This window comes from Canis lupus, chromosome 17 (genome assembly GCF_003254725.2).
Source record: "Canis lupus dingo isolate Sandy chromosome 17, ASM325472v2, whole genome shotgun sequence".
NCBI classification, from domain to species: Eukaryota; Metazoa; Chordata; class Mammalia; order Carnivora; family Canidae; genus Canis; species Canis lupus.
This window is the reverse complement of record NC_064259.1, coordinates 21437262-21457614: the sequence shown is the minus strand read 5'-3', so window position 1 is coordinate 21457614 and position 20353 is coordinate 21437262. Positions and strand designations below refer to the sequence as shown.

The window sequence follows — 20353 nt, the reverse complement described above, 5'->3', positions numbered from 1 at the left end:
CAGATGATTGAGCTCAGAAATGTAAGTATCTATAATAGAAATAATATAGTCTGGTGGCCCTATGTTCCAGTGGCAATAATGTTCTGTGAGACTTTGGACAAGTCACCCCACTCCACAGGGCTCATCTTCAGTAGTGTATAAAATGACAGAGTTCTTCTCTTAACCTTTTTTGTTACCAGCCTCTTTGAATATCTAATTAAAATCATAGACCTTTCCCAGAAGAACATACATAAACATACGATTTTGTGTGTGATTTCAGGGTGTTCACAGAAATAGGGTCCCCATAGCTCTAGTATTTTATGCTTCTACTTAGAAATTGGGACTTTAAAACATACGGCTTTATCATGTTGCATTTTAATTAAAGGAAATTTCATTTTTAAGTTGGTCTTCCCAGTTGTAGACATTAGCTGGCATTTGGCCTTTAGCTTCAGCATGTATAACAAAGGCAGGACATTGCACGCTGGTAATGTATACAAATAAGAGTAGTTAATGGGCTGTGTTCAGGAGACCCCCTGAAAGCATCCTAGCCAATGCTGAGTGGTCTAAGTGTGATCATTTCCTATATTGTCTACAAAATTCACACCAAACTAAAATACTCATCCTCAGCATGATCAACCTAACTTGAGTCAGAGGTTCCTCCTGTTTTGTCTGTGGGCCTTCACCACTGTTGACCTCTCAGTACTCTTACATCATAGGCACTCAAAGTGCAGGCAACTCCTTGTAGCAAAAATGTTCATGAAGGTCATCTCATCCATCAGCTTTCTCTCATTGGCGTGCTGGAATAGGAATAGGGCTCTTTCTTAATGTGCTCAATGCTGCCTTCCAGAGGATTTTGTGAGTAACAGAAGCCAGTTGCTCTGATCTGTTCTGATGGGCTATGAGACAACCCCAAGAATCCCAGAGAGGAATCACATTTCTTGACACATCTAGACCTTTGGAGTTAACTACAGAGTTAAATTTTAGTAGAAATCTAGTATTGTAAGCACCTTAGCAAAATTATGTTTTATTGACTGTTTGCATTCCTCATAACCGTAGACTGATGCATCATTCTTAAAGCCCAGCATACAATTGAAGGCAAGACTTTTGCAGGCTGCCTCGTGTCCTATATATGATTTTGTGGAATCTGTCTTCTTAACGCCTGTCTCCTTTACTTCGTAGTGGATCTGATTGGTGGCTACAACATTGGCACCATCAGCCACGACAGCCGTGTGGATTGGCTGGAACTTAATGAAACTGGGCACAAGCTTCTCTTCAGGGACCGGAAACTTCGTGTAAGGAGGGTTACTAAGGCCTTAGCCATTGAGTAGTCAGTCCATAGAGGATGTGGTAGTACCTGCTATCAGGGATTGTAGGGGGCAGGATGGACATAATTTTTTGGTGCTGTGCCATTAACATAGCAAAAGGCACAGAAGAATCAACATTGGGCTGACATCATAGCCCAACCTATATTACCCTTAAGGAGATGGCACCAAAGTCCAGAGGGGAATTTGGGAGCTGGTTTCTCTCTTACTTCACAAATCTTTGCCCTCGTGAAACTGCATCACCTCCACATGCCTAGCTGACCTTTACCCACACTCGTTCCAGTGTCCTTCAGCTACACTTATCTGACAGAATTAAAGCTGGCTTGAGGAAAGTCCCTCATGAGCCCTTTATTGACTCTGATCTCAATGAAGTACACCAAAGAGCTCAGCCTCAAGGGCAGAGAGTCTGTCTGGTGATTATTCATTTCATTTTCATTGTGCTGTGAAAGCCACATCACAAGTTTCCAGACCATTTAATTTGCCTGGTGACCTTACTTTTGTAATCCAATCTGGCAACCCTGGCCCAGAGTTACTCTAAGAATGAAAGTCTGTCCTTCCCCTAACTTAAATTTCTGGGTGTAGATCTTTGCTTACTCGGTTATCTCTTATTGGCCAGTGTCAGCATATACCAAGTCAACATAAACTTCAAGTGTTGCAGGTTATTAAACTTTGAAATTCAGCATCTACTTGACTGGTGGGTCAGTTCACCACATTTCACCATTAAAGAAATGGTCAAGATCAGAAAACATTCTATATCCCCTTCTAATTGTATTACCTCTTCCTTCTTTAGTTACATCTATACGATATTGAAAGCTGCACTAAGACAATGATCCTCAACTTCTGCTCCTACGTGCAATGGGTCCCAGGAAGTGATGTGCTGGTAGCTCAGAACCGAAACAGCTTGTGTGTGTGGTACAACATTGAGGCACCTGAGAGGGTCACCATGTCCTCTATTAGGGTATGTTGACACCAGAGCACCTTAGACATAGTGTCAAACTGATTGATTAGGACCCTGAGGAAGCTCCCAAGGTTATTTGGTTTTCTCTGGACCACCACCCATAATCTCTGTAAGAGAGTTGGCAAGTAAAGCTTATACTCCTTCCCCACAGTGGCCTGGGTTCCAGAACCATCCTTCTTCAGATTCCTGACATTAAGTCCTTGTAATATCCCTATTACAGTGGCCCTAGGAATTCACCAGATTCATAATGAGTTTTCTTAAGCTGGAAGAGCCTCCATGGGAAGGGCAGTTCTGTGTCTGTTCCTGTGTGCTGCTTCTCTGTTGTACGCCATTCAGAGTTCGTTCTTAATCAGCCTGAAGGTCAGACACTCTGTCTATCCCGCCAGCATCACTTACATTCCAGTGGTCTTCCAAAATCTGGGAAGAACTGTGAAAACAAGAGAAGCCCTTGTGCTAGGCTGGGATGACTGATATGGGTATATGTAGAGCACTTGAGAGTTTTTTTTTTTTGTCCTTTTTCTATATCTCTTTTTTTCCTCCTTTCTTGCCTCGTTTTAGACTAAGTTTGGGGCTTGGGGGTTGTTTTGTCCTTTTTTAAACACCATTTTTCATCTTTTTGCTTTGGTAGTTTTACATTTTATTCCTACAGTGGTTACCCTCAGAAGTTTACCATATACTTAAATTAATAGTCTCAAGTTATTTAGCATCTAACTTCCCGGCAAATGATACGAGGACCTTAACTTTGATCACCTCCCCTTTGCCATTTTGTTTAAAGATTTCATTTATTCATGAGAAAGAGAGAGAGAGGCAGAGACATAGGTAGAGGGAGAAGGCTGCTGGCAGGGAGCCCGATGTGGGACTCGATCCCCAGACTAAAGGCAGACACTCAACGCCTGAGCCATCCAGAGGTCCCTGTTCAGTATTTTGTTATCCACAAAGTTAGATATTATTCTCTTACGCAGCCAGAACTTGTTTACTTTTACCATCATAGTACCAGTTTCTCTGTTCACTTTTTCTTTTACATTGATCTTCCCTCTGGAGTTATTTTTCTTCTCCTTGAGAGAAAGTGTTTTAAAGACAAATGCGGGGATCCGTGGGTGGCTCAGCGGTTTGGCGCCTGCCTTTGGCCCAGGGCGCGATCCTGGAGACCCGGGATCGAATCCCACATCGGGCTCCCGGTGCATGGAACCTGCTTCTCCCTCTGCCTATGTCTCTGCCTCTCTCTCTCTCTCTCTGTGACTATCATTAATAAAAAATAAATTAATTAATTAAAAAAAAATAAAGACAAATGCTCAGTTTCTGAAATTCCTGAAATGGAATTATCTGAAAATGTTTTTATTTGGCCTGTTCTTGAAAGATACTTGGACTCCCTACTCAATTCCAGATTGGCAGTTTTTCTTAGCCTTTCACAAATACTGTCCCACTGACTGACTTCCTTTGTTCTGAGAAGCTTATTAATAGCCCTTTCTGTCCTTTCTTTCTTGCGGCTTTTAAAGTCTTTTTTTTCAGCACTCTGAAACTTCACTATAATACATCTGCATGTAAATGTCCTTTTACTCATCATGCTCCATGTATATGCGTGTAAGAGAGCATATTTACGAGGAACCCAGTTGTTCCTCAGCCATGAGCTCTTCAAATGTTGCTTCTTCTCTTGCATTCTCCAGTCTCCCCCTCAGAACTCTAATTAGGCATGTGTTCCATTTCTTGTTCTTTGTGCTTCTATAACCTCTCTTATTCTTCCTTTCTCTTTTTCACTCCATGCTACATTCTGGGTAATTTCTTGCAGGTCAAGGATTTGCTTTCACCATCATCTCATCTGCTATTGAAACCATTTACTGAGTTTTTTTTTACTTCAAATATTGAATTTTTCATATAGTTTTATTTGGTTCTTTGTCCAGTCTGCCTGGTCATTTTTCCTAGTATGTGCTGCTGAAGCAAGTACAGCCTGGCCACTTTTGATAGTCTCTTGTCTCTTGCTTAATTTTTCATTCCATCTTTTAGGTTTTTAAACATTTTACATTTATACTCCATAATTTTTAATACTGGAATTTTTAATACTCATTTTTAATACTGGAAATCCTTGCAGGCCCAAAAGTGCTGTAGTTATTGTTTACTCTTATATGGTGGTTCACTTATATTTTATTTTGGTACTATTTTTTTTATTGGGAGCTCATGTTACATTGAATATAATCTGTTAGAATCTCAAGGGCCTAACACGGACATATTTTCCTCCAGAGATGATCAGTGTTTGCTTCTGTAGGAATCAGGCATATTAATGACTTTTCTTCCCTTTCCTGAAGAAAGGATCCCAGATTTCATGACTGATGGATTCTCAGATTCATCCTGCTGGAGGATCCCTGGTTTATTCTTCCGCTACTGTGTTTGCCATCAGGGCAATTGTACCCTTTCCACTTGTTCTCCTTCTGTTTTTCCCTGCTCAGGTTTTAGCTAGCTTGCTTGCTTACCTGCTTGCCTGCCTGCCTTCCTTCCTTCCTTCCTTCCTTCCTTCTCTCTCCTTTCTTCTTTTTCTTCACTTCCTTTCCTTCCCCTCCCTCCCTCCTCCTCTCCCTCTTTCCCTCCCTTCCTTCCAGTAGGAGACAGGGTAAGAAACATGCCTAGTGATTTTTTTATTTTATTTAAATTCAATTAATTAACATATAATGTATTATTGGTTTCAGAGGTAGAGGTCAGTGATTTGCCAGTCTTATATAACACCCAGTGCTCATTACATCACACACTTAATGTCCATCACTCAGTTACCCTGTCCCCCCCAACCCCCTCCCCTCCAACCACCCTCAGTTTGTTTCCTATGATTAAGAGTCTCATGGTTTATCTCCCTCAATGATTTCATCTTGTTTTATTTTTTCCTTTCTTCCCCTCTGATCATCTGTTTTGTTTCTTAAACTCCACATAATTATCATATGATAATTATCTTTCTGTGATTGACTTATTTCACTCAGCATAATATCCTCTAGATCCATCCACGTCATTGCAAATGACTAGATTTCTTTTTTTTTTTTTTTTGATGGCTGAGTAGTGCTAGTCCATTGTGTGTGTATATATATACCACATCTTTATCCATTCACCTGTTGATGGACATCTGGACTCTTTCCATAGTTCAGCTATTGTGGACATTTTTGCTCTAAACATTGGGGTGCAGGTGCCCCTTTGGATCACTATATTTGTATCTTTGGGTAAATACCTAGTGGTGCAATCACTGGGTCACAGGGTAGCTCTATTTTTAACTTTTTGAGGAACATCCATACTGTTTTCCAGAGTGGCTGCACCAGCTTGCATTCCCACCAGCAGTGTAAGAGGGTTCCCCTTTATCCACATGCCTAGTGATTTCTTCAGATGAATTCAGCAATAAATGCATTAAATAGTATGTCCCAGGTTGAAGTTGTATTTCAACCGAGGACTCAAGCTGGAAGCAGAAGTGGATGCACACTTTGTCAGTTTACCTCCAGGCATTAGTGTGGGCACAGCTGAGTGTAGTTTAACCTGAAGGTATTAGCATAGACAAGGAATTCTTACCTGCTTGAGAGAAACTAAATGTTAGGCAAAGGCCACTGTAATTCCCCGCAGTCTGTGAGCACTAGGGTTTAGATAAGGGTGGGTCCATTCTGTGATGGCATCTGTGGAAACACTAACCTGGAATTTGGGGTGGGGGAATTGAAATTTTACAGGGCGATGTCATAGGTCTGGAACGGGGTGGGGGGAAGACCGAGGTGATGGTGACCGAAGGTGTGACTACAGTTGCCTACACGCTGGATGAAGGCCTTATCGAATTTGGAACAGCCATCGATGATGGCAACTACACCCGGTGAGAGGCTGGGCTAATAACCCACGGGGTGTGGGAGAGTCTGGTTCTGAGGAGGGAGGACCTGGGATGGGCCAGAAAACTGGCCATGTTGCCCCTTGCCCCATCACCAGTTTTCCTCCTTGTCTTGCTGACGCTGGACTATTGCTTTCTTTTCTTCTCTCTTCAGGGCAACAGCCTTCTTGGAGACTCTGGAAATGACCCCTGAAACAGAGGCAATGTGGAAAACTTTGAGCAAACTGGCGCTAGAGGCAAGGCAGCTCCACATTGCCGAGAGGTGCGGTAGACCAGAACCGAGGTTCTGGGCAGCTAGGAAGGATAGCCAGGAGGTATTGTGCCAGTAGGCCACTCCTCCCAGTGCCTAGGCACAGCTTCCTTTCCATGCCAACAACAATCTTAGAACCCTTTCATGTAGTTATTCCAAACATTCTTACATCCTAGGTTATAGGAGCATGTCTTTTCTTGTTTTTGCTTCCCTTTCTTATAAGTAGGTGCCCTTTCAGAGTTTTAACATCCATACCCTCCACTCCACAGTTGATGTGTATTTCCGAATGTGGTATAGGAGTGTAGTTAGTAGGACAAACTTGGGACTCTAGACTCTGAGTTATCTTGGCTCTATCAGCTTATATAACCTTAGGCTAAGTGAACCAACCTTTCCAAGCCTTGGTTTCTCAATTTTCTCTCTGTAAAATGAGGGTATTAATACAATTTACCTCCTAGGGCAGTAAAGAAAGTGTGGTGGCAGCGAAGAAAGTGAGAGAATCTGTGCAAAGAGTGCAGATTCTAAGTGCTCAGTAAACGTCAATTGCTGCTGTTTTTGTCCAGGAGTCCTCTTGGACCCCTTCTTTCCCATACCCCCACAGCTAGACTACCAGCTTCTCCTCGGCCCTGACCTAGCATCTTTAGAACATTTCCTGAAGCTTTTACTGTCCAGCTCTACTATCTCCACCCTAGAATAGACCACACCTCAACTACCTGCAGTGTCACAAAAGTCTCTTAGTCTCACATACCATCTATTCATCGCATAATAGCTGAGATAATTTTTTAAACCATAAATTAGATATTGTCTTTTTTTATTTTCTCAGAACTTGCCAGTAGCTTACTGTTCTACTTAGTATAAGACCCATACATACTCTTTGCCGTATCCTAAGGCCCTACAGTACTGGGCCTCTGCCTCCTCCTTATACCAGGTACCTCCTTGCCCATTAGTCTCCAGCCACCCTGGCATCCTTTGGGCCCTTTGAGCATATCACACTCACTCCTTCCATGGCACCTATACATGTACTATTCCCTCTGCCTGGAATAATTTTTCCCCATCTTGCCATGACTGACGTTTTCTTGTGTTTAGATCTCAGCCCCTCAGATAGGCCTTCTCTGACTACCAGCTCGACTGTTTATATGTAATTTCACACTATTTTATTTCACTCCTCATTCTCTGAAATATCTTTATTTGCTTACTAATTATTTGTTTCCACTAGAAAGTAAGTTCTGTGAGAGCAAGGCCCTCATCTGTCTCATCCCCTTATGTTGCCAGTGGCAAAAACAGTGCCTGGCACGTAATCAATGCTCAGTGTGTATCTGCTGAGCCAGTGAATTCATGATGATCCTATAGTAATACTGCTGTTACTATGGTTGCCTCCATACTATAGGTGCTTTTCTGCTTTGGGCCATGTAGCAAAAGCTCGATTCCTGCACGAGACCAATGAGATTGCAGATCAAGTGTCTCGGGAATATGCAAGTATTATCCTCCTGAATTATTCAGTCTCTCAAGCTAAGATTTCTCTTCATGATCAGCCCCATGATCTCTGGCTTTCCAGCCATGGCTTCTTTGCTCTATTCTTCCTACCCCACCTCCACCCTCAAGTCAAACCACTCTGGAATTACTTGCCAGATCTCATCCTCTAAGCCCATGAAGTTTTTCAGCTTTCCAATCTCTTAGCTTCCTCGTCTTTTGTGGCCTTCCTGTTTAAGCTCACACAGACAGAATGGCTCTGGCAGCACCAACAGAATAACAGAACCTTCTTCCTCCCCACAGGGTGGAGAAGGAACAGACTTTTACCAGGTCCGAGCACGCCTAGCCATGCTAGAGAAGAACTACAAGCTGGCTGAAATGATCTTCTTGGAACAGGTAATGGGAGCAGAGGAACCAGATTGAAGAGGGGAGTGGGGTTGGTGGGGAAGGGAAGCAAGGCAAACAGAGAAGAAGAAAGAGGACTGGGGAGAGCTTTTAGAAAGGTTTGTGCAGCTAATTTCACTCCTCACTTCCCCTCTGCATTAGTCCTTACAGTTATGTCTCTTTCATAAACTGTCTGCTGTCTCCCCCTGTACTCCAGAGCCTGTCCTGGCAGTTCTTGTGCACACAGGCAGATCCAGGTTTGTGGGGCCTGAAATGAAAGCTTACACAATTTGAGGAGCCCTCTTTAAGAAAAACCTGCCTTGGAAGGGGCCTATGCAAATAAGATGCCCTGAGGCTTAAGCTGCTTTTACCTTCATAATAAATGGACCAATGCTTGTACAGAAGTAAAGGATGAAGTTTTCAGTCCACACAGGCTGGCATCGTAGCCAGACTGAGAACAGCCTGCTGATTTCTGGTCCTCATATGTCTTCCTGGTGTCCCTCTTTCCTCTGCCCGGATCCTCCCCAGAATGCTGTCGAGGAGGCCATGGACATGTACCAGGAGCTACACCGTTGGGATGAGTGTATCGCAGTGGCTCAGGCCAAGGTATGACCAATTCTGTCTTCTCCACAGTGCTCACAACTCAGTTCCACCAATATCATAGACCTTCTCTAATCAAGGATGCTATAGGAACTAGAACAGAGTTGGGGGGCTGGGAGTTAGGATGGTGGTGACCGGGAGGATTTCCATTGTTACAGTGGGATTGGAGAAGCTTAGGAAGCAGCAGGGCAGGAAGGAGGGATGTGACTCCTCTTGCCTCTCTTGCACATCTAGGGGCACCCGGCCCTGGAGAAGCTGCGCCGGGGTTACTATCAGTGGCTGATGGACACCCAGCAAGAGGAGCGAGCAGGTGAACTACAGGAGAGCCAAGGGGATGGACTAGCAGCCATCAGCCTCTACCTCAAAGCAGGGCTCCCTGCCAAAGCTGCTCGACTGGTGCTGGCCCGGGAGGAACTGCTAGCCAACACAGAGCTGGTGGAACACATCACTGCAGCCCTTGTCAAGGGGGAGCTGTATGAAAGGGTGTGACTGGCTTCCCATTCCTGTCCTCATCTCCAGAGCTCAGGGCCCCTCCTATCCAGAGGAGGCCTGGAATGCAGCACGTCCCCATGACTGGTGGCTCAGTCTCCTCCCTTAGGGGCTGATACTTGATTCTTTGTATAGTAGGGCTATCGTTGTAGTCATGTGGTGTGTGTTAACAGGCCGGTGATCTCTTCGAGAAGATTCAAAATCCACAGCGGGCCCTGGAGTGCTACTGTAAAGGCAACGCATTCATGAAAGGTACTACCACGCACAGCCCAGCCTTCACTGTTAGAGTCTTACCCAGATAGTCCCCAGCACCTGTTTTGTGCATCTGTTCAGTTCGATCGGCTCTTCTCCATTCCTTCCCTTCTCCCTTATTTTCCACACCCCATTTCCTTGTCTTACTTTTCCTGAGTCCCATCCCTGGAAGTCTTATCTGAGTGCTCTCTCTGTCTCTGGCAGCGGTGGAGCTGGCTCGGTTGGCATTCCCAGTGGAAGTAGTGAGACTGGAAGAGGCATGGGGGGATCATTTGGTGCAGCAGAAGCAGCTGGATGCAGCCATTAATCACTACATTGAAGCCAGGTAGAGGGGCGCAAAGGAGCTTGGGCATGAGGTCTAAGGTGATGGGACAAGTGAGGGCGCCAGCGCTGGAAGAGAGATGGCAAAATATAGGTTGGAGTATGCTTGCGGTTTCTCCCTACCTCCTCTTTCCTTATACGTATGGATGCCTTTCCCAACTCTGCCAGGTGCTCCATTAAGGCAATTGAGGCTGCCCTGGGTGCCCGCCAGTGGAAAAAGGCAATTTATATATTAGATCTCCAGGACCAGAACACTGCGTCCAAATACTATCCCCGTGTGGCCCAACACTATGCGTCTCTGCAGGAGTATGAGGTGAGGAGAATCCCTTTCTGGAGCTGGGGGCAATACAGTACAGGGTAACAAGGAGAGAACCCAGAACAGGAAGTGGGGGCCACCTCACCAAATCCTTCTTTCTGGGTCCCAAAAGCACCAGCCACCCAGAATGCAAGGTCCTTTTAAACTGCCGTTGTGTTGTCCTCATTCTGTTTTTGGCTGGTCTTTTTTTCAAAACAGTAGAAGGTATGAGACACCCATTGCTCTCTTTTCTTCTCGCTCATTGTGGAATAATGGTATCCACGGCTCTCCTTCATCCCAGCTGAGATTTCTTCTTTCCTCCTGCAGCTGCTTTGACTCTTGCTCTTGGCCTTTTTTGTTTCGTTTTTTAATTTTAATTTAATTTTATTTTATTTTTTATTGGAGTTCAATTTGCCAACATTTAGCATAACACCCAGTGCTCATCCCGCCGTGTCCCCCTCAGTGCCCATCACCCAGTCACCCCAGCCCCCTGCCCACCTCCCCTTCCACTACCCCTTGTTCATTTCCCAGAGTTAGGTGTCTCTCTCATGTTTTGTCACCCTCACTGATATTTTCACTCATTTTCTCTCCTTTCCCTTTATTCTCTTTCACTAATTTTTATATTCCCCAAATGAATGAGACCATATAATGTTTATCCTTTTCTGATTGACTTATTTCACTCAGCATAATATCCTCTAGGTCCATCCACCTCGAAGCAAATGGTGGGTATTTGTCGTTTCTAATGGCTGAGTAATATTCCAGTGTATACGTAGACCACATCTTCTTTATTCATTCATCTTTTGATGGACACCGAGGCTCCTTCCACAGTTTGGCTATTGTGGACATTGCTGCTAGAAACATCGGGGTGCAGGTGTCCTGGTGTTTCACTCCATCTGTATCTTTGGGGTAAATCCCCAGCAGTGCAATTGCTGGGTCATAGGGCAGATCTATCTTTAACTCTTTGAGGAACCTCCACACAGTTTTCCAGAGTGGCTGCACCAGTTCACATTCCCACCAACAGTGCAAGAGGGTTCCCCTTTCTCCACATCCTCTCCAACATTTGTTGTTTCCTGTCTTGTTCATTTTCCCCATTCTCACTGGTGCAAGGTGGTATCTCATTGTGGTTTTGATTTGTATTTCCCTGATGGCAGGTGATGTGGAGTATTTTCTCATGTGCTTGTTGGCCGTGTCTGTGTCTTCCTCTGTGAAATTTATGTTCGTGTCTTTTGCCCGTTTCATGATTGGATTGTTTGTTTCTTTGCTGTTGAGTTTCATAAGTTCTTTATAGATCTTGGATACTAGCCCTTTATCTGATAGATCATTTGCAAATATCTTCTCGCATTCTGTAGGTTGTCTTTTAGTTTTGTTGACTGTTTCTTTTGCTGTGCAGAAGCTTTTTATCTTGATGAAGTCCCAGTAATTCATTTTTGCTTTTGTTTCTCTTGCCTTCGTGGATGTATCTTGCAAGAAGTTGCTGTGGCCAAGTTCTTTTTTTTATATATATATAACTATTTTTTCTATTTATTTGAAGCACAGTAAAAAAAAAAATTGGTACACTTTGGAAATTCAGTGGCACAAGGTACACTGCCGTAACTTGAGGGACATTATACAGTTAAAAAAAAGGTGGGGGGATCCCTGGGTGGCTCAGCGGTTTAGCGCCTGCCTTTGGTCCAGGGTGCGATCCTTGAGTCCCAGGATCGAGTCCGGCATCAGGCTCCCAGCATGGAGCCTGCTTCTCCCTCCTACTGTGTCTCTGCCTCTCTCTCTCTCTCTCTCTCTCTCTCTCTATCTCTGTCTATCATAAATAAATAAATAAATCTTTTAAAAAAAAGAAATAAAAAGGAAAAAAATTCCCCTGTTTGAAACACTGCATTACATAATTTTACCTGCCCAAACAGACCATTTACAAATATTAGGTCAATAAACTGCTAACATCCATAAAAAGGTAGCTTTCTTACTAAAATGCAAGAATTTAAAAGATTGGTATCTAAACAAGAAAAGACAAAAACAAACTGGAATAAAAACCTAGATATCACATCTAAAATCGGGGCTTTTTGTTTGGGCCTTCATACTCTTCTCTCCCTCTACCATATCCTGCTGGAGTTCCAGGCCCCATTCCTCTAGGACCCTGTCCACCCACAGGTCCCGCACTTCCCTGCCCAAAGTGCTCAGCACGCATGTTGCTTCCCATCATGGAACCACTCATGGTTGCTGGTGGGACTCCGGGATTAGCTTCATAACCTATGGCTGTGGCCAAGTTCAAAAAGGGTGTTTCCCGTGTTCTCCTCTAGGACTTTGATGGATTCTTGTCTCACATTTAGATCTTTCATCCATTTTGAGTTTATCTTTGTGTATGGTGCAAGAGAGTGGTCTAGTTTCATTCTTCTGCATGTGGATGTCCAATCTTCCCAGCACCATTTATTGAAGAGACTGTCTTTTTTCCAGTGGATAGTCTTTCCTGCTTTGTCGAATATTAGTTGACCATAAAGTTCAAGGTCCACTTCTGGATTCTCTATTCTGTTCCATTGATCTGTGTGTCTGTTTTTGTGCCAGTACCACACTGTCTTAATGACCACAGCTTTGTAGTACAACCTGAAATCTGGCATTGTGATGCCCCCAGCTATGGTTTTCTTTTTTAATATTCACCTGGCTGTTCGGGGTCTTTTCTGATTCCACACAAATCTTAAGATGATTTGTTCCAACTCTCTGAAGAAAGTCCATGGTATTTTGATAGGGATTGCATTAAATGTGTAAATTTCCCTGGGTAACGTTGGCATTTTCACAATATTAATTCTTCCAATCCATAAGCATGGAATATTTTTCCATCTCTTTGTGTCTTCCTCAATTTCTTTCAGAAGTATTCTGTAGTTTTTAGGGTATAGATGCTTTATCTCTTTGGTTAGGTTTATTCCTAGGTATCTTATGCTTTTGGGTGTAATTGTAAATGGGACTGACTTCTTAATTTCTCTTTCTTCAGTCTCATTGTTAGTGTATAGAAATGCCACTGATTTCTGGGCATTGATTTTGTATCCTGCCACACTTCCGCATTGCTATATGAGTTCTAGCAATCTTGGGGTGGAGTCTTTTGTGTTTTCTATGTACAGTATCATGTCATCTGTGAAGAGGGAGAGTTTGACTTCTTTGACTCTTGGCCTTTTGTATCTACCTCTCTCAACCACAGATTGCTGAGGAACTCTATATTAAGGGAGACCAGACAAAAGATGCAATAGACATGTATACTCAGGCTGGCCGCTGGGAGCAAGCCCACAAGGTAGAGTTTATCAGAGAATTCCACCTCTTTGGGTGTGTTGCCACTCTCCTTGGTTCTCTGATCTCCCCCCTTTTCAGGTTTCCCTGAAAGCCGAGGAGTCCCAAAATAAAGTCTAGAGAGCTTTGATCCCTAGCCACAGGGAAAGGCAAGGATAAAGAGGCCCTCATTCCCAAACCTATAATTCTGAAGAAAGCAGAAGGGCCTGAGAGCTGGAAGTCTGAAATATCCCTCCCCAAGCTCTAGTCACAGTGGCAACTTTGTTCCACTCCTGTTCCCAGAGCTCGGTGGGTAATGGGAGCATGGGAGTAGGAATGGATGGATGCCCCAGCACAAGGCATCTCTGGCCCTTCTGCTTGAGCAGAAGACAGTTCTCACTTTACACCTGATGGACTTGGAATTCCCTGGACTGACTAGGAAAGCAGCAGTAAGCAAACTCCTGTGGTTGTTGGGAAAGTTCAGAGTTGCTGAGAAAACAGGTGGCCCCTGAGTCCCGCCTCCCTGGCTGTAACGCATATCCCTCTGCCTCCCTTGCAAACTGGCAAGGCTACTCTGGCTTTGTGTGTCTGCACAGCTGGCAGTGAAGTGCATGAGACCCGAGGATGTGTCAGTGCTATACATCACCCAGGCTCAGGAGATGGAGAAGCAGGGCAAGTACCGTGAGGCTGAAAGGTGAGCTGCATCCCCAGGGGAGGCATGGAGGGAGATGAGGCTTTGGGCTGCAGGGTGGGACAGGTCTGAGAGTATGTGCCGATGTGCCCTCTGCCTAGAAGGCAGTGACAGAATCTCTTAGGGATGACTCTTGTGGCAGGCATCTGGGTCTAGGAGGCCCTGGGTGTGTCTCCCATCCCCAGGCTATATGTGACAGTGGAAGAACCTGATCTTGCCATCACCATGTTCAAAAAGCACAAGTTGTATGAAGATATGATCCGCCTGGTAGGGAAGCACCATCCAGATCTCCTCAGTGACACACACCTACACCTGGGCAAGGTGAGCCCTCTCCTGTCTCTGCCATCCCTTCCTCAAGCAGTCTTCATGCCCCCTTTCTCCATCCTGACCCACCTTTCTCCAGGAGCTGGAGGCTGAAGGCCGACTTCAGGAGGCTGAGTATCACTACCTGGAGGCTCAGGAATGGAAAGCAACAGTGAACATGTACCGGTCCAGTGGGCTTTGGGAGGAGGCCTACCGGGTAAGTAGTCCAGGTTGCACTGGGGGCACGTCCATCCCTCTTTCCCACCCTCAGGTGACTAATTCTGAACTGGTCTTGGGTATCTTTGAAAAATGTCCACACCAGTAGGCAAAATTTCACATACAGTATGAAGGTTCTGTGGACTACTGAAGTCCATCCTTGGACCCTATGCAGGTTAATAGACCCTGGAACGTAACCCTCTCCCTGTTCTAGTAGAAGTACTTCATCCTTGTCAAAGCTGAAATCGGGTCAGAGGTGAGGTAGCAGCCATGTGCCCCTGCGTGGGAGGATTGCCAAATGCCTTTGCTTCACAGGTGGCCAAGGCTCATGGAGAAGCTAATGCCCACAAACATGTGGCCTATCTGTGGGCAAAAAGCCTGGGAGGAGAGTCTGCAGTTAGATTGCTTAATAAGCTGGGACTCCTGGAAGCTGCCATTGACCACGCTGCGGACAACTGGTGAGGCCCTAAGGCTTCTCCCCACTGGCCCTTTGCCAAACAGAGCCTCTCTATAGAGACAAAGAAAATTGCTGTATAACTGAGAAGCATTTCTAAAAACTGAGGCTAGAGTGAAGGAATCCTTGGAAGAACTTGATAGAGGCAAGAATGAATCTGTAGCTCTTCTCCTCTTCCCTGGGGGCTCAGAACAGTGTTTACTGTTTAACTGTTCTAAAGAGAAGCTGGAGAGAGAACAGGGCTTTTTGTTTTGTTTTGTTTTGCTTTTTAAAGATCTTTTTAAGTCATCTCTACACCCAATGTGGAGCTTGAACTCACAACCCTGAGATCAGGAGTCACTCACTTTATCAACTGAGCCAGCCAGGCACCCCAGAGAGAACAGCTTCTCAGGCCAAGGCATATTAAGCGAGTGTCTTACCTCTGAGTGATGGAAGCATGATTATTAAATGTGTTAAATGCAGGAAGAGCTTTTCTTAAGCAAGCGTTTTTCTGCTAGTGTAGATGTGCTAGAGAACCAGGAGCCCTGGCTTCCGAGGGCAGTGGGCAGCATAGTGCTGGGAGGCTCGCTGCAGGCCCCTTCCTCATGCCCATCCGGCCCCTTCACATCTGCCTATGGGGGGAGGCACAGGCTTTTTCAAGTGTTTCCTGATCCACATCTTCCTTTATGTGTCATATGTGCTTCCCTGTCACTTCACAGGCATTGTCTTTCTTAATCTGTCCTTTTTCCTCCCACTGTCTTTGCCCTGTTTCTGCTCTTGTCTAATAAAATGAAGTATTGAGTAGGGAGACCTTATTTCCACCTTCCATTTCAGCTCATTTGAATTTGCTTTTGAACTCTCTCGGCTGGCCCTCAAGCACAAAACCCCTGAGATTCATCTCCGATACGCTATGTACCTGGAGGATGAGGTATAGATGTGATTCTTCTCCAGTTGCTTTTGACCCTGACCTCCTCCTGTCTCCTGGCTGCCGGTGATGGTAATCTGCTGCTTATCATGTGTGGCTGCCTTTCTGTCCCTGTAGGGTAAATTTGAAGAGGCCGAAGCTGAATTCATCAGGGCTGGTAAACCCAAGGAAGCAGTCCTCATGTGAGTTACCCCTAAATTCCTTTCTCCCATCCTCCCAAGCGCAGCCACAGGACCTGGCATCTGACCTAGTACCAATAAATCTTCTACCCCCTCCATGACATGGCTGTTTGCCTCCCACTGTCGAGGCTTCGGTCCTGTACTTAGCCTTTCCTGTTCCTCACCTGGGAGCAGGTTTTTCCACAATCAGGATTGGGAGGCAGCTCAGCGTGTGGCCGAGGCCCACGATCCTGACAGCGTCGCCGAGGTGCTCTTGCGGCAGGCCCGGGAGGCTTTGGAGGAGAAGGACTTTCAGAAAGCAGAAGGGCTGCTGCTTCGGGCCCAGAGGCCAGGCCTGGCCCTCAATTATTATAAGGTAGGGCACTGGATTTGGGGCCATGAGAGGAGGGTGAGAGGGTAGGAGAACCCACAGAGCACTACACTGAGCCCTGCCACCAGGAAAGATCCATGGAGTTAGCACTGGGGAGGGGGAAGGAGACAAGGAGGAGAAAGGTCCAAGGGCCCACGGATCAGGGGCCCATAGCACATAGCACCTGCATGGCAGTGGGAAGCTCTTCTCCTTGCCTCTGCCTCCCTGATACCTGTAAACCTGAGCAGGAGGCTGGATTATGGAGTGATGCTCTGCGGATCTGCAAGGACTATGTACCAGGCCAGCTGGAGGCTCTGCAGGAAGAGTATGAGCGGGAAGCTACCAAGAAGGGGGCCAGGTATGAAGCCAGGAGGCAGCAGGTATCGGCAGGGCCTGGAGGGTGGGTCACAAGGTAGGCACAGGATAGGCCATGCTGCCCACCCTGTCCCTGCTCACGCATCCTCTCATCCTCTCAGGGGCCTGGAGGGGCTGGTGGAGCAAGCTCGGCAGTGGGAGCAGGCAGGGGAGTATGGCCGTGCGGTGGACTGCTATCTTAAAGTGCGGGACTCCAGCAGCGGCAGCCTGATGGAAAAGTGCTGGATGAAGGTGAGGCCTGCCACACGCTTCCTGGCCCCCGGCTTCCCAGACCACCCTCACACCCAGCACTCCTCCTCGGATGTTCCTTTTCCCTCCTGTGCCTCTCTGTTCACTCAGGCAGTGGGTATCTCCGGAGTGTTCACTGGATGCTAGAGCCAGAGCCTAGGAAGGCTAGAAGAGGGGATCTAAGGCAGAGCCAGAAATTGGGGGAAATTAGACCAATGGGGCTCAATTAATTGTGTATCTCAGTGAAAACTAAAGGATGTGATTCAAGATGGAGTTCAGAGAAGGGTGAGATCTCTGTGGGCTGTAGGGGTCAGGGAGGCTTTGTGAGGGAGGAGGTAGGTCCAGAACCAGAGCTGGAAGGGCAAATCCAGAGACCAGGGCTGGGGCCATGTGGAGGCCATGAAGAAAGCAGAGGTTCTTCCCCTACCAGAAGCTCCTGAAAAGAACCATCTAGCAGATTAAGCCAAGCCAGCATGTTTCATATAAACATGCTGTTTATAAAACATATAATCACATTTCTAAATGTGATTCTAAAACAAACATATAATCACATTTTAGTATCTTAGAAATTGGGATGCATGTGAAGTTTTAAGTGATGTGTCTAGGGTGCCTATGTGGCTCAGTCAGTTAAGTGTCTGATTCTTGATTTTGGCTCTGGTCATGATCTCAGGGTTGTGAGATCTAGTTCCACATCGGGCTGTGCACTGGGCATGGAATCTGCTTGAGATCCTCTCTCCTCCCTCGACTCCTCCCCACTCGCATTCTCTGTCTCTCTCTGAAACAAAACATAAATAAATGATGGATTTTTGATTCAGAGAAATATGGTATTAGGAGTTGTGGGGAGGGGGTTGAGATTGATCATTTCCCTAAATAAATGTTGATGTGGTGATGCCCCTGCAGAATTTCCCTCAGATTTAGGAGGCCTTGTAATTGAATAGCCCCTAGAATAGTTTGGAGAGAAGGAAGTAGAAAGAAGGACTGTTATGCAAATTTAGCAGATTTAAGCAGCAGATGTTGATGAAGCATCCACTGTGTTTTACTCTGGAGCATTGTTTATTAGCATCTGTGCATGACTATACCCTCTTCAGATTAGCTTCCTGGATGGGGCACTTTAAACTTTATCTTGGCAGACAAAGAAGGTGAGCCAAGATAGGGGAGAGACCAGGAGGATTGGCATAGACTGTCACTAAAATGGACCACGTATGTGGAAATTAAAATCTGGTAAAGTTGTCAACATCACAGTGGACATAGAGTAAACTTATAGAATGCTCGGGTTTGTAGAATTACTGAGTTTTAGGGTTGGAAGGTGTCTCCAAAGTCATCGAGGCCAGCACTGTCCCAATAGAGGTAGAATGCAAGTCACAAAGGTAAGTCACACATGTTAGTTTAAAAATTTCCTTGTAGCCGCATTCAAATAAGTAAAAAGGAACACAAAAAAATAATTATATTTTACCTAATCAAATATTTTATTTTATTTTATTTATTTATTTATTCATGAGAGACAGAGAGAGAGAGGCAGAGACATGCAGAGGGAGAAGCAGGCTCCACGCAGGGAGCCGATGCGAGACTTGATCCCAGGACCCCAGGATCATGACCTGAGCCGAAGGCAGATGCTCAACCACTGAGCCACCCAGGTGCCCCTCAAATATCTTTTTTTTTTAAACATTTTATTTATTCATGAGAGAGAGAAGGCGGTGGGGGGCAGAGACATAGGCAGAGGGAGAAGCAGGCTCCATGCAGGGAGCCCGATGTAGGACTTGATCCCGGGACTCCAGGATCACGACCTGAGCCGAAGTCAGACGCTCAACCGCTGAGCCACCCAGGTGTCCCCAAATGTTTCTAAACTCATTTCAGCATGAAATCAGTATTTTATTGATGGATATATTATTGATATTATTTATTTCTCAATTTATTGAGATATTTTACATTCCTTCCTTCATATTAAGTCTGTGAAACCCAGTGTGTATTTAAGCTGATAGCACATCTCAGTTGGAACTAGCCACATGTGACTAGTGGCTTCTGTTCCAGATGGTACAAATTTAGACCAGTCATCATTCTTACAGGTGAAGAAACTGAGGCTCAGGAAACGCCAGCACAGGGACGCCTGGGTAGCTAAGCAGTTGAACATCTGCCTTTGACTCAAGGTGTGATCCCAGAGTCCTGGGATTGAGTCCCACATCAGGCTTCCTGCATGGAGCCTGCTTCTCCCTCTGCCTGTGTCTCTGTTTCTCTCTCTGTGTGTCTCTCATGAATAAATAAATAAAATCTTTAAAAAAAAAAAAAAAAAGGAAAGCCCAGCACAAATAGCTGCAGAATGCCTTCTTTCTTGATACCACGCTACCCAAACTCTGTGACAAAGAACTTGAGAAACCAGTTTGAGGTGGTAGGACCAAATGCAGTGACCTCAGACAGCATAGCGAGTGTCTGACAGAGGAGCTGAGAGGAACAGGTAGGTCCACTGTGGTCTTTTCAAGGCTCTGAGGAACTGTGAGGGACCATGAGACAGGCCTTGCCCAGGAGGGTAGAAGGTAAAGGAGAGTGCAGGAGAGAAGGTTGGTAACTGGACGGAAAAAACAGAGACTGAGGACATGTCTGTCATGTATCTGTCTCTCCTCCCCATTCAACCACTCAGGCGGCTGAACTCGCCATCAAGTTTCTGCCTCCCCAACGCAGTCTGGAAGTAGTTCAAGCTGTGGGACCCCAGCTGATTGGAATTGGAAAGCATAGTGCAGTAAGTAGAGTGCTGGAACGGAAAAGAAATAGATTCCATGGGGAGGGCTGGAATGATGCCATCTACACCCAGGAGGGTATGTGAGGTAGGCCTCCTGGGAGGTGTGACCTGCACTTAGTTCTGTGGAATCACAGATTTCTCCAGGCTCTGATTTCCCATCATGCAGGCAGCAGAGCTCTATCTGAACCTGGACCTAGTCAAAGAGGCGATCGATGCTTTCATTGAGGGTGAGGAGTGGAACAAGGCTAAGCGTGTGGCCAAGGAGTTAGATCCCCGGTAAGCTCCTGACCCCTTCTCTCCAAGAAATTCTTCCCTTGCTTCTTTTTGTAAAGAGGAAGAGGAGGTTCTCATGGGAAGGGTGTGCATTTCGGGACCATGCAGTGCTAGATCTCTGCACATCTTCGCAGGTATGAAGACTATGTGGACCAGCATTATAAAGAGTTCCTCAAGAACCAGGGCAAAGTGGACTCGGTGAGACTTGCAGAGTTAATAAGAGGCAGAATGCATGAAGGCTCAAGGGATTCT

General features: G+C 45.6%; 1 protein-coding gene across 1 annotated transcript in view; it reads left to right on the top strand.

Annotated features, from left to right (window-relative positions):
* IFT172 (intraflagellar transport 172) overlaps positions 1-20353 on the top strand; it is a 37514-nt gene that overhangs the window by 13299 nt on the left and 3862 nt on the right. The window contains exons 15-38 of the mRNA XM_025454331.3: positions 1159-1271; positions 2092-2259; positions 5946-6082; positions 6249-6356; positions 7729-7813; positions 8115-8207; positions 8724-8801; positions 9030-9278; positions 9458-9536; positions 9741-9861; positions 10026-10170; positions 13334-13423; positions 13995-14092; positions 14275-14410; positions 14493-14609; positions 14924-15066; positions 15876-15969; positions 16084-16148; positions 16320-16500; positions 16743-16852; positions 16971-17100; positions 19730-19828; positions 19995-20104; positions 20236-20299. Coding sequence (XP_025310116.1) covers positions 1159-1271; positions 2092-2259; positions 5946-6082; positions 6249-6356; positions 7729-7813; positions 8115-8207; positions 8724-8801; positions 9030-9278; positions 9458-9536; positions 9741-9861; positions 10026-10170; positions 13334-13423; positions 13995-14092; positions 14275-14410; positions 14493-14609; positions 14924-15066; positions 15876-15969; positions 16084-16148; positions 16320-16500; positions 16743-16852; positions 16971-17100; positions 19730-19828; positions 19995-20104; positions 20236-20299 — 2813 coding nt within the window. The remainder of the gene's footprint in view (positions 1-1158; positions 1272-2091; positions 2260-5945; positions 6083-6248; positions 6357-7728; positions 7814-8114; positions 8208-8723; positions 8802-9029; positions 9279-9457; positions 9537-9740; positions 9862-10025; positions 10171-13333; positions 13424-13994; positions 14093-14274; positions 14411-14492; positions 14610-14923; positions 15067-15875; positions 15970-16083; positions 16149-16319; positions 16501-16742; positions 16853-16970; positions 17101-19729; positions 19829-19994; positions 20105-20235; positions 20300-20353) is intronic.